At 41.3% G+C, this 13,996-nt stretch overlaps 1 protein-coding gene across 5 annotated transcripts in view; it reads left to right on the top strand.

Annotated features, from left to right (window-relative positions):
• The first annotated feature begins 6,534 nt into the window (after positions 1 to 6,534).
• Positions 6,535 to 13,996, top strand: part of LOC142181649 (uncharacterized) — a 32,360-nt gene continuing 24,898 nt past the window's right edge. For 2 of the 5 annotated variants that reach the window (XR_012710506.1, XR_012710505.1), the window contains exon 1: positions 6,535 to 7,350. Coding sequence is in view for 1 of the 5 variants with exons in the window: in XM_075255001.1 (XP_075111102.1) it covers positions 11,357 to 12,274 (918 nt within the window). In the remaining 4 variants the exon portion in view is untranslated. Of the gene's footprint in view, positions 7,351 to 10,568; positions 12,899 to 13,996 lie in introns of those variants that run through there. The other 3 variants (XR_012710508.1, XR_012710507.1, XM_075255001.1) reach the window with 2 other exon arrangements.

Here is a 13,996-nt window from a genome sequence, read left to right as displayed (position 1 = left end):
GACTTTTCCAAATTAGGGTTGCACTCACTCGTTGATGCCGGCATAACCCGATGGCTTTGCCGACATAGGGTCCTACTCACTAGTAGATGCTGGCATAACCTGATGACTTTTCCAACATAAGGTCTCACTCCCTAGTCGATGCCGGCATAACCCGATGACTTCTCCGACATATGGACCCACTCCCTAGTTGATGCCGGCATAACCCGATGAGTTTTCCAACTTAGGGTTCTACTCCTTAATTGAGGACGACATAACCCGATGCCTTTTCCAACATAGGGTCTCACTCCCTAGTTGATACCGGCATAACCCGATGACTTTTCCAAAATAGGGTCTCATTCCCTAGTTGATGCCGGCATAACCCGATTACTTTTCCAATATAGGGTCCCACTCCTTAGCTGATGCTGGCATAACCCGATGACTTTTCCAACATAGGGTCCCACTCCATAGTTCATGCGGGCATTACCCGATGACTTTTCCAAATTAGGGTTGCACTCACTCGTTGATGCCGACATAACCCGATGGCTTTGCCAACATAGGGTCCCACTCCCCAATAGATGCTGGCATAACCCGATGACTTTTCCAACATAAGGTCCCACTCTCTAGTTAATGCCGGCATAACCCGATGACTTCTCCGACATATGGTCCCATTCCCTAGTTGATGCCGGCATAACCAGATGACTTTTCCAATTTAGGGTCCCACTCCCTAGTTAATGCCGGCATAACCCGATGAATATTCCAACATAGGTTACCACTCCCTAGTTGATGCCGGCATAACCTGATATCTTTTCCAACATAGGGACCCACTCTCTAGTTGATGCCAGTATAACCCGATGACTTTTCTAATATAGGGTCCCACTCCCAAGATGATACCGACATAACCCGATGACTTTTCCATTATAGGGTCCTACTCCTTAGTTGATGCCGACATAACCCGATGACTTTTCAAACATAAAGTCCCACTCCCTAGTTGATGCCGGCATAACCCGATGACTTTTCCAAAATAGGGTCTCATTCCCTAGTTGATGCCGGCATAACCCGATTACTTTTCCAATATAGGGTCCCACTCCTTAGCTGATGCTGGCATAACCCGATGACTTTTCCAACATAGGGTCCCACTCCATAGTTCATGCGGGCATTACCCGATGACTTTTCCAAATTAGGGTCGCACTCACTCGTTGATGCCGGCATAACCCGATGGCTTTGCCAACATAGGGTCCCACTCCCCAGTAGATGCTGGCATAACCCGATGACTTTTCCAACATAAGGTCCCACTCTCTAGTTAATGCCGGCATAACCCGATGACTTCTCCGACATATGGTCCCATTCCCTAGTTGATGCCGGCATAACCAGATGACTTTTCCAATTTAGGGTCCCACTCCCTAGTTAATGCCGGCATAACCCGATGAATATTCCAACATAGGTTACCACTCCCTAGTTGATGCCGGCATAACCTGATATCTTTTCCAACATAGGGACCCACTCCCTAGTTGATGCCAGTATAACTCGATGACTTTTCTAATATAGGGTCCCACTCCCAAGATGATACCGACATAACCCGATGACTTTTCCATTATAGGGTCCTACTCCTTAGTTGATGCCGACATAACCCGATGACTTTTCAAACATAGAGTCCCACTCCCTAGTTGATGCCGGCATAACCCGATGACTTTTCCAACATAGGGTCCCACTCTCTAGTTGATGCCGGTATAACCCGATCACTTTTCCAACATGGTGTCCCACTCTCTATGTGATACCGGCATAACCCGATGACTTTTCCAACATAGGTTCCCACTTCCTAGTTGATGCCGACATACCCGATGACTTTTCCAACATAGGGTCCCACTCCCTTGTTGACGCCGGTAAAACCCGATGACTTTTTCAACATAGGGTCCCACTCCCTAGTTGATGCCGGCATAACCCGATGACTTTTCCAACATAGGGTCCCACTCTCTAGTAGATGCCAACATAACCCGATGGCTTTGCAACCACAGGGTCCCACTCCCTAGTTGATCCCTACATAACCCGATGACTTTTCCACCATAGGGTCTCACTCCCTAGTTAATGCAGGCATAACCCGATGAATTTTTCAATATAGGATCCCACTCCCTAGTTGATGCCGGCATAACCCGATGACTTTTCCAACATAGGGACCCACTCCCTCGTTGATGCCGACATAACCCGATGACTTTTTCAACATAGGGTCCCACTCCCTAGTTGATGTCGGCATAACCCAATGACTTTTCCAACATAGGGTCCTACTCCCTTGATGTTGCCGGCATAGCCCGATGACTTTTCCGACATAAGGTCCCACTCCCTAGTTGATGCCGGCATAACCCGATGACTTTTCCAACATAGGGTCCCACTCCCTAGTTAATGCCGGCATAACATGATGAATGTTCCAATATAGGGTCCCACTCCCTAGTTGATGCCGGCAAAACCCGATAACTTTTCCAACATAGGGACCCACTCCCTAGTTGATGCCGGCATAAATCGATGACTTTTCCAACATAGGGTCCCACTCCCTAGTTGATGCCGACATAATCTCATGACTTTTCCAACATAGGGTCCCACTCCCTAGTTGATGCCGGCCTAAGCCGATGACTTTTCCGACATAAGTTCCCACTCCCTAGTTGATGCCGGCATAACCCAATCACTTTTCCAACATAGGATCCCACTCCCTAGTTAATGTCGGCATAACCCTATGTATTTTCCAATATAGGGTCTCACTCCCTAGTTGATGTCGGCATAACCCGATCACTTTTCCAACATGGGGTCCCACTCTCTATGTGATACCGGCATAACCCGATGACTTTTCCAACATAGGTTCCTACTCCCTAGTTGATGCCGACATACCTGATGACTTTTCCATAACTAATTGCATAACTAATCGCGTCTACACTGCCTTGAGGCTGGACGTCGATAACCCCTCGGGTGTTAATCTCAACTATAATCTCGAGCCTATAGAAACGTGCTTATGAATCGTCGTGATGACCGAAAATTAGACCCTCCGATTTTACCGCATATAGTAACTTATTGGGTGCATTGGTCAGTTGTACTCATGCTACACTCTATAGTTCGTGTGCAGATTCAGGTAATTCTGGGTATGGTGGTTGCTAACTTTGAAGGTTTTCTATCAGTTCGAAGATCCTCGAGGTAGCTGGCTTGGTGTCAGCAGACCTTGACTCTCCTCCTTTATCTTGTTGTTTTCATTATACTGTTCTATCTTCCTATACAGTTTCTCAGACTAAGCTATTGCATAGATGCTCATGTACTCAGTGACATCCAGATTTTGGGGAGTTGTGTCATGAATTACCATATTTTTCATATTAGCTATTTTAAAAGATTTTACTCTTACACTTAATTTATTATGTTTTCAGATTTAAAAATGTGTGGTTCATTGTGAATGTTGGCTTGGTTAGTATTGCATTTGGTTCCATCATAACATGTGAGATTTGGGTCATGGCAAGTTGATATCAGAGCCTAGGTTACTTAGGTCTCACGAGTCATGAGTAGGTTTAATAAAGTCTTGCGGATCGGTATAGAGACATCTATACTTATCTTTGAGAGGTTGCTAAACCTTTAGGAAAGCTTCACTTTCTTTTATTCTTCTCGTGCGAATTTATTGAATCTGGAACTTAAATTTTGTTATTCTATTCTCTCACAGATGGTGAGGACACGTGCTACTCGATCGGGCGGACGGCCACCAGTACTACAAGATAGGGCCATGAGAGGCCAAGGCTACCCTAGAGGCTAAGGTACAGCTCGTACAGTAGCTAGAGTAGCACCAGCAGACCTACCAGTTGCTCCAGCTCAGGAGCAGGTTCCAAATGTGGTTAAGCCAGAAGGACCAGCTCTGACACCAGCTGTGCCTATTGTGATTTCAGGCCTTCAGGAGGCTTTAGCCCAAATATTAACTATTTGCACTAGCTTGCTCAGGTGGTTTTTGTTCAGACCGCGCCAGCCACTTCTCATACCGGGGGAGGTACTTAGACTCTCGCTGCCCATACTCCAAAGCAGGTGGTGTAGGGACTTCAGATACCGGGGGTACTACAATCCTAGCCAGTTGTCGTTGTTCAGGCCCAAGTGTGTCCCATTATAAGTGATGAGGGCAGAAGAGACTAGAGAGGTTTGGGAGGCTTAAGCCTCCATCATTCAGTGGGGCTGAGTTAGAGGATGCTCAGGCTTTCCTGGATAGGTGCCATCGGATTCTTTGCACAACGGGTATTTTGGAGACTAGTGGGGTCTAACTTACTACTTTTTAGCTAACAGGGGAGGCCTTTATATGGTGGGAGGCCTATGAGTGGAGCAGGCCGGCCGATGCTGCACTACTTTTATGGCACAAGTTCTCTGTTCTCTTCTTAGAGAAGTTTGTGCCACCGACCTGCGGAGAGGAGTTGCGTAGTCAGTACGAGTAGCTCTGGCAGGAGGGTATATATGTTACCCAGTATTAGATGAGACTTTCAGAGTTTGCTTGTCATGTAATCTGGTTGGGTTCCGTTGATAGGGAGAGGATTAGGAGGTTCATTGATGGCCTTAACTATTAGTTGCAGTTTGTTATGACTCGGGAGAATACATCGGGTGCTAGGTTTGACAAGGTGGTTGATATTGCTCGACGACAAGAGTTTGTCCGTAGTCATGAGCGTGAGGAGAGGGAGGCCAAAAGACCTCGTGGTTCATGTGGTTTCATCAGTGTTCATTCTGGGGGCAGTCCTACCACAGTAGGGGTAGTCCTTATAGGCCCGCTCAGATGGCCCTTCTAGTTCATCGTGTTGCATCAGATAGCCATGGTTCATACAGTGCTTGTCTAGGTCAGTCATCTCTCAATGCTCTCCTAACAGATAGTTTATCCCGTGCTCCATCAGTTTAGGGTTCATCTATGCCAAGTCCTTCTAGTAGTTATTCTGGTACTCGGGGCCCAATTTAGTTCCCACCACCATTATCGGGGAGTTGCTTCGACTGCAGGGAGTTTGGGCATGTCTGGAGACAATGTCCCCATTGCTCGGGAGGTCCAGTTCAATAGAGGGGTCAGCCTATAACTTCTACACCAGTTACTTCACCACCTGCCCAGCCAGCTCGGGATGTGGCTCAGCAAAATAGAGGTTGCCCTAGAGGGGGAGGTTAGGTGGCGGTCAGGATCGATTCTATGCTATTCCTCCGAGGCCATAGGCGGTTACTTTAGATACAATTAACATATGTATTATTTCAGTGTGCCAAAGAGATTCTTCAACATTATTTTGCCCTGATTCTACTTATTCCTATGTATCATCATAATTTACTTATTATTTAGATATGCATCGTGAGTCCTTAGTTTCATCTGTTCATGTATCTACGCCGGTGGATAATATTATGGTGGACCGTGTATATTGGTCGTATGTGGTGACCATTGGAGGATTTGAGACTAGAATTGATCTCTTATTACTTAGTATGGTTGATTTTGATATAATTTTGGGTATGGACTGGTTGTCTCCGCGTCATGCTTTTTTGGATTGTCACGCTATGACCGTGATGTTGGCGATGTCGGGGTTTCCAAGTATCGAGTGGAGAGTTTCTTTAGATTATGTTCCCAGTACAGTGATCTCATATTTGAAGGCCCAATGGATAGTTGGGAAGGGGTGTTTGTCATATCTGGCCTTCGTGAGAGACGTTGATGCTGATACTCTTGGTACTAATTTTGTTTCGGTAGTACCAGACTTTCTGAATATATTTCCTATAGACCTGTCGGGTATGCCAACTGACAAGGATATTGATTTCGGTATTGACTTGGTGCGGGGCACTTAGCCCAATTCTATTCCTCCGTATCGTATGACACCACCATAGTTGAAGGAATTGAATGAGCAACTTCACGAACTTCTTGATAAGGTGTTTATTAGTCCTAGTGTGTCACCTTGGGGTGCACCGGTTTAACATTGATGATTTGTTACCATCTCCAAGGAGCTAGAGTGTTCTCTAAGATTGATTCGAGGTTTGTCTATCACTAGTTGAAATTCGGGACTCGGATATTTTAAAGATGACATTCAGGACATGCTACAACCACTATGAGTTCCTTGTGATGTCTTTTCGGCTGACCAACACCCCAACAGCGTTCATGCATTTGACTAACCCTGTCTACACATTGTGTAGACGCGTGATTTTTGACCCTCCCCGAGAATTTTTACATTTTAGCGTGAATATGTAAAATTGGATATAATTAGTTATTTTTAACTATTTTTACTTTATTTTCATCGCAAAAGAAAAATTACAAAAAATATATATATAAATTTTAGTTTATGTATTTCTCATAAACTTGAAAAATACAAAAATTGTACCTTACTTTTGTACTTTATATAATTTCGAAAATTACCAAAAAATATAGTTCTATTTATGTTTTGTAGTCATTTTAATTTTGAAAAAAATACAAAAATATTACTTTATATTTTATCTTTATATAAAAAACGAAAATTACAAAAAAATAGTTTTATTAATATATTGTAGCTATTTTAATCTTGAAAAAAAAATATTAAAAAAAATATAGTTTTGTCTTAAATATTAGTCTTATTTTGATAGTTATTTTACTTACATATGATTAATTGAACAACGTCGTGTTCTTATTCTCGGGTCCGGACGAAAGAATAATATTTGGGGTTCAAACTACCCGTTTTTAGGCCTAATTTTCGGACCTAACCCATAACAATCCAAACCCACCACACTTTACACCAACTCCAAGATAATGGGGGACATCTTTTGAAAAAGGAGGCGGAATACACGGACATCTTTTGAAAAGGGGGAGGGATTCACGGATGGTGGGATTTTTTTTTATTTTTTATTTTAAAAAAGGAAGGGTCTTCATTTTTTAAAAGGGGGGTGGAAAGATTTTAAGAAAAAAAAAGTTTGAAAAGAGGCGGAAGAGAACGAGGACCCTAAAAAACTAATCCGCCGTTTCCCATAACAAAAAATGAACCCTCCCTTTAAAGTCCATCGTCTTCTTCAGCAGACGCCTAAAAAATGAGTTGAAATACACAAGATACACATGAGACCAAATATAGATTCTAAGACCTAAAAATTAGAGGCTACAGCCAAGAAGACCAAAAACGCTTCTTCAGTGCTTCCTCTAGAGATAAGGCTGCCGTGAACTTAGAGTTGTAACGCAACAAACTTTCTGCGAAACAGACCCAGAAACGACCCTGGAGCAATAGCTAAATCGCTGCTAATTCCATCACGACACAGTACCAAAATATTACAAAAATTCCAGCTGAACAATCCTCGAAACACAAGCTTTAAGTCGAGTTCGAGGTTGCGGACGAGGTCGAGTTTCCGGCGAGTTCTCTATTCGCTTTGACCTTTGTATTGAAGAAGCTTTTCCATATAAAAAAGGTCCGTTTCCATCTTCGTATTCTCATATGTAAAAGATCTGTTTTCTTAATTTTCATTGTTCTTCCATCTTGTTACAGCAGCTTGGAGATGTTTGGGTTGTTTTTTTTTCTTTATTTTATTGTCTTTTCTTATTGATTTTATTTTCTTGTTACAGTAGATTTCATCCTTCATCTTCTTATCCTTGAAGTAAGGACAATTTCATGTTTTTCTTTATTTTATGCTCTTGTTACGGTAGCTTTTGTAATACGTATTAGTTTAGAAGCCAAACTTTTATACGTTTCTTTCAAAATGTAGACTCACTTAAGTTGGACCTAATTGTATAATTGAATCAACGATTAACTTAATTGTATAAAATTATGTCTCTGAATTTGTATAGCTATCTACGTTCTTGAATGAGTATATTAATTGTTGGATTAATTAAGTTGGCAAGTTAGTGTGGAATTTGTGAAAATGAACATCCTTAGAAATGTTTCTTTTAGGCACGCACTTAATCTATCTATTGCGACTGTTTACACGTTCGCGTGACATAATTATGATTTTTGAAAAATAAATTGGGGTATGCGTTCGCGCAACTTCGACTAATTTTTCTTAATAATAATAAAACGTTACTAATTGTGGACACGTTCGCATGGCATGATTTCTGACGCACCAAATAAATGGGTACACGTGCGCGTGACTCGTTTCAATATAATCTTCTTAATTAAAAAGCGGTGAAAAGTAAATGCACAAAGGTTCTAAAATGAGTAATTAGACAATTTAATAAGCCAAGTATGATCAAAGCGACCGTGCTAGAACCACGGAACTTAGGAGTACCTAACACCTTCTCCTAGGTTAACAGAATTCCTTACCCGGATTTCTGGTTCGCGGACTGTTAAACAGAGTCAATCTTTCCTCGATTCGGGATTCTAAACTGGTGACTTGGGACACCATAAATCTCCCAAGTGGCGACTCTGAATTTCAATAATTAACCCCGTTTCGATTGTCCTTTAATTGGAAAAACTCCCTTGTATTTATACCCTTTACGGAGTGTTAGTCAAAAAGGAGGTGTGACAGCTCTGGCGACTCTGCTGGGGACGAAAGAACCAGAACCACTGGTTCAGGGTTCAAGAATTAGAGCTTAAAATAACTGTTATAGTTGGCTTTATTTATTATCTGATTTTTACATGATATATGCCTAATGTGCTAAATGATGCTTTTACCGCTTTAATATTATCTGAATTGTGTATATAAAACTACTACGAAACCCTTCTTCTTTCTGAGTCTTCTGAATTTATGGTGTACACGTGGGCGTGGCCCACCTTTCTGTTAGAAGTCATACCAAATAAGACGAAGTTGGGACAAGTAACTAGGCCGGGTAGACTTTTGTGCTCCCGGTACGTTGCCCCCACTTCAGCTCAAGCTGTCCACTTGGGTAAGCCAGGGCTAGAACAATATGCCTCAAATTTTTCACTTAGAATAACTCAGCTTCATGCCGGATCCCTAGTAGGAACATTTGTTTGCATCACGTGCATTTGACTTTGGAGGCTCAACACAGGGGTTGGGTCTGTCTAGGACAGGTGTACCAAAAATGAAAATGACCATCCTGATGCATCTTACTTGCTCTTACTTGCACATTTATTTGATTCGGACTTGTGCGTTGACCGACTTTTAAATATCAAGAATAATATTTTGAAATTGAAAAAAAAATAAGCGGTTAGGGAATTGATTGTTTATTTTGAAAAAAAAACCAATTCCCGAATACTGTCAAAACTCTTGCAGAAAATTTGAGAAAATAAAAAAATGTCTTATTAGTAAAAGCAAAGAAAAAAATAGATAGAAAAAAAAATTGTTGTTCTGTCTTATTTAAAAAAAAATGGAAAATAGTTTGTCTTCCCCTGAAAAAATGACAATGAAAAAAGTCTTATTTTTAAAATAGTTTTTTTATTTATTTGTTTCTGAAAATGCCAAAAGGAAAATGAAAGAGTCGTACTTGGAAAGTGGTTTTGTTATTTGCTGTTGAAAAAGAAAAAAAATCCTGTTTTAAAATAGTTCGGTTAGTTTGCCCGAACTACGCGGGTTTGATTCTCACCGGATGTGAGATACGTAGGCAACCCTCATCGGGTCCAACCCCACCTTTTGCTAAAATAGCCAAAAACATAATTAAAAAAAATATGTCAAAATTTTAATTTTGTCATGAATAAGTCGGGTGATGCTGTTTTGTCAAAAATAGCCGAATGTTCCCGAAAGGGACGCCGGAGGGCTGACTTTGCATAAACAGCCACTTTTCGGGTCATGTTTAAGATTTGGTCTAGTGGACCCCCACAGCCTTAAAAATCTTTGTCCCCAAGGCGTTGAAAGGCCGCGTTTGCAATGTTGAGTTCTCTATTTTTGAAAAATGATAAAAAGAGTCAAAAATAAGTCGGGTGATGCTGTTTTGTCAAAAATAGCCGAATGTTCCCGAAAGGGACGCCGGAGGGCTGACTTTGCATAAATAACCACTTTTCGGGTCATGTTTAAGATTTGGTCTAGTGGACCCCCACAGCCTTAAAAATCTTCGTCCCCGAGGCGTTGAAAGGCCGTGTTTGCAATGTTGAGTTTTCTATTTTTGAAAAATGAGAGTCAACGGTCAGGTGAACACCGTTTGGTTTTTTAGTCAAAATAAGTTGAGCCAGCTTCGACCGCGTCTTAAACCGTTCTTGCCAAAATAGCCTTAGAGTATCTTTCAGTTGTCGAAAGGTTATTTTCGTAAAAGAACGGACAAGTGTGTAAAGTGTCATAAAATAATCCTCTCCGGCCTCAAAATTTGGAAGGGGCCACGTTTGCAAAAATAACCGTTCGGTTGCATTTGTGAAACGGAGAAAGGAAGCTGGCCGTTTGTTTTTGGATTTTGTAAATCTTTTGATTAAAATATGTGGTTTGTTTGATTTTCGAGTTTGTAGGTCATCTTCAAACCTTTGAAACCCAGTTTGTTTTAATATGAAAATTTAAAAAAATGTTGAGTATTGTTTATCTCTTATTGTTCCGAACTACGCAAGGTCTGATTCATGCGGGGTCATGATACGTAGGCAATCTCCATAAGATTCGACCATAACAAAAAAATATATATAAAAAAGAAAAATGAAATGAAAAAAAAATGATGAAAAAATAATATGAAAAATCAAAAAAAATGATGAAAAAATATATTGATTTATAAGGACCGACTGAGTCCATTCTAACATGTTCTGTTTTGAATTGTGAAGAAAGTTGAGGTGGTCGGTTTGTGGTAAGCGGCCAACACAAGGTCCAAGGAAAAATGACAACTGACGTCGAAGCTGTTACAAGTACTCCAGAGACTCAGGGTCGGAGGGTTCAACACAAGTCTACTATGGTTGAGGAAAATAGAATATTGAAACAGCAAATGACCGAAATGTGTCAAGCATGGGCCGGTGGTCAAGGACAGCCTCGTCATCAGTCACAATTTGCGACACAACAAGAGCGGTACCACTCTCCTGAGTACCACTCGTACTCGTTTGATCTTCCTGCAAAGATTGAGAAGCCTGCCCGAAAGATGGTACAGGAAGAAATGGCCCAAAGAGTGAAAAGCTTAGAACAATGGTTGAAAAACATGCAAGGGTTGGCAGGTCAAAAGAGTGTTGCCTTCAAAGATCTATGTATGTTCCCCGATGTCCACTTGCCGCCTGGTTTCAAGACACCCAAATTTGAAAAGTACGATGGACATGGAGATCCCATAGCCCACCTGAAAAGGTATTGCAATCAACTGAGAGGTGCGGGAAGAAATGAAAAATTGTTGATGGCTTATTTTGTGGAAAGCCTTACGGGAGTAGCCTCCGAATGGTTTATGGATCAAGACACGTCTCGCTGGTATGTCTGGGATGACATGGCACAGGCCTTTGTCAAGCAGTTCCAATACAGCATCGACATTGCTCCAGACCGCATTTCCCTTTCAAACCTGAAGAAGGAACCAAGTGAAAGTTTCAGGGAATATGCCATTAAATAGAGAGAACAAGCAACTCGAGTTACGCCACCCATGGATGACCCCGAGCTAATAACTGTCTTCCTTCAAGCGCAAGAGCCAGATTACTTTCAAAACATGGTGTCCGCAATTGGCAAATCCTTCTCGGAAGCAATCAAAATGGGAGAAATGGTAGAGAATGGTCTTAAGACAGGCAAAATTATAAGTCAAGCAGCTTTAAAAGCCGCAACTCAGGCTGTCCGGGTTGAGTATGATAATCTTAGCGACACAAATGAGGAGATTGAAGAAATCATGATGACATCAGGGTCTAGAAGAGGTCCCAGGAGTACATCTCGAAGGTATGAGCAGCCTCCTCAGATTTTCCATGGCTCCCCTGAGCAGTATTATCCACCTCAGAACCCTCAATACTTTATCCCTCCACCTCAGTATGTTTTCCAGCCACCAAAACGCCCCAGGAGGCGAGCACGAGCATCACAAAATCTTCAGAAGTCTCCACAAAATTTTCAGGTGCCCTATAACCCACATCCAAGCCAGAGGTATAAAGGGGAACAAAAGTTGAAAGATAATTTTACACCAATAGGAGAGTCCTATGAAAGCTTATTTGAGAAGTTAAAGTATCATGACATGATTGCACCAATTCCTCCAAATCATGTGGACCCACGTGCAAGAAGCTTTGACCCGTCTAAAAGGTGTGAATACCATTCCAATGCCCAGGGGCACAATGTTGAAAGTTGTCGGGATTTGAAAAGAGAAATAGAAAGGATGATCCAGGAAAATCTGATTGTGATCCAAGATAGTGACACCCAGAATATCGCGCAAAATCCTTTACCTGCACATCACGATGCACACTTTGTGGGGAAGACGCCTGGTGACATGGAGTTTGAGAATCCTCTCGGGAGCTTGCTAACTGGAGATAATGATGCCGAAATTGGAGAAGGCTCTACTGATTTTGATGAACGGATTTGTGTCTAAATGTCAGGCCTAAGCTTGTTCTGTGATCCAGATTTTATTTGTTTTATTGAGTCAAACCCTTCTATCCCTCCATTCTGTTTGTATGAGTCTTGTCTGTCTGTCTTGTGGCTATTTTCCATTAGCCGGGTTATTTTAGGATTTTACTCGGATTTTAGGTTGCTTGTTTAGTTGTCAAACCCTTCCATCCTTATTCAACAAAATACAGTTTGTCCTATTGTGTCATTCTAGTTCTAATGACATGACATGCATGCGGAAATTTTCGCCAGATCTTAGAAACTGATTAATCTTGAATTGGATAACAAAAAAAATAATAAAAAAAACACTTTTTAGGATGAATAAATAGTCGAAGTACTTCGGGTAAAATTCACCTTCCAATCATTGTGAAGATCGGGCTTGAAGAAGGATCAATTGAAGTTTGTTGTAAGGTTTGACATTAAGGGATGGAAAGTGTCTTGTGACCACGACACACCAAGAAGATAGCATGACTGGCATTCTCGAGGCTAGGAGGCCCTTTTTCTGCTACCCAAACACTTTATACCATTTGCTACCCCTTTTGAGCCTGTGTTATTTTTCTTTGACTACCCTCTTTTGGAATCAAGATTAGAAAAAAAAAAGAAAAAAAAAGAGAAAGAATGATGAAAAACCTAAACACTTTATACCATTTGCTACCCCTTTTGAGCCTGTGTTATTTTTCTTTGACTACCCTCTTTTGGAATCAAGATTAGAAAAAAAAAGAAGAAAAAAAAGAAAAAAGAAAAAAGAAAAAAAAAAGAAAAAAAGAGAAAGAATGATGAAAATAGTTTAGGTCAGATGTTTGAACTACGTTCGACCTGATTCCTTAAAAAGGGATACGTAGGCAGCCTCACGGTTCGGTCCAACCAAAGAAGAATTTAGGAAGAAAAAAAAATATATAGAAAAATCCAAAAAAAAATCCCCAGCATCTAAAACTGGGGCAGAGATTTTATTTCACGTTTGAAAGAGTCGATTCCAAGAGTTGTAAGTCCACAACCCCTTTTTCTTTGAGTTTATTTTGAGCCTTCATGACGTCCTTTTTTTCCCCAACCCTATCCAAAATCCTTCCAAATAAAGACCTCCCGATATGCCTTCAAGAATGCCAAGAGAAGCATGCAATGAGCAACGGTTGTCGCATGACGTAGAACACCGTCGAGTTTCTCACAAAAAGGGAAAGAAAAAGAAAAGAAAAATGAGAGAGTCTTATTAGTGAAAACCCTCACAGGCACTGTAAGACGACGGTAAACAGAGATGAATAAATGAGAGAGACTTGTTGGTGAAAACCCCTCGGGGCACCACTAGTCGAAAGTGAGTCGCGAAGTTGATGCAAAGAATTGGCACGGATACGCCCGACTTCAAAGATCATAAGAATGGTAAAAGAGAGGATTGTATCCGTTGAGTCCAAAATGCATGTCATGATCATTAAGGCTAGTTATTGAAAAAAAAATTCTTCCTTCTGTCCTTCTGACAGGAGCATTTTTTGTTAATATTTGTTTCTTTGCGTCATTGTGTCCTTCACCCTGAGTTAGTCCTTCTCAAAACAAGAAAGAAAGGATTTCAAAATCTGCTACCAGCTTTTCAGTTGTACAAAGTAAATTTGGCTAGCAAACTCAGTTGTTAATGTCAACATGCCTTGAGGATTCATACAAAGGCTCCCCCAAAAGACTCTTGTTAGCTTGCTTGGCGCAAACAAAGATAACTTGTGATTCT

This window comes from Nicotiana tabacum, chromosome 6 (genome assembly GCF_000715075.1).
Source record: "Nicotiana tabacum cultivar K326 chromosome 6, ASM71507v2, whole genome shotgun sequence".
Lineage (NCBI taxonomy): Eukaryota > Viridiplantae > Streptophyta > Magnoliopsida > Solanales > Solanaceae > Nicotiana > Nicotiana tabacum.
This window is presented reverse-complemented; position numbering and strand designations above follow the sequence as displayed.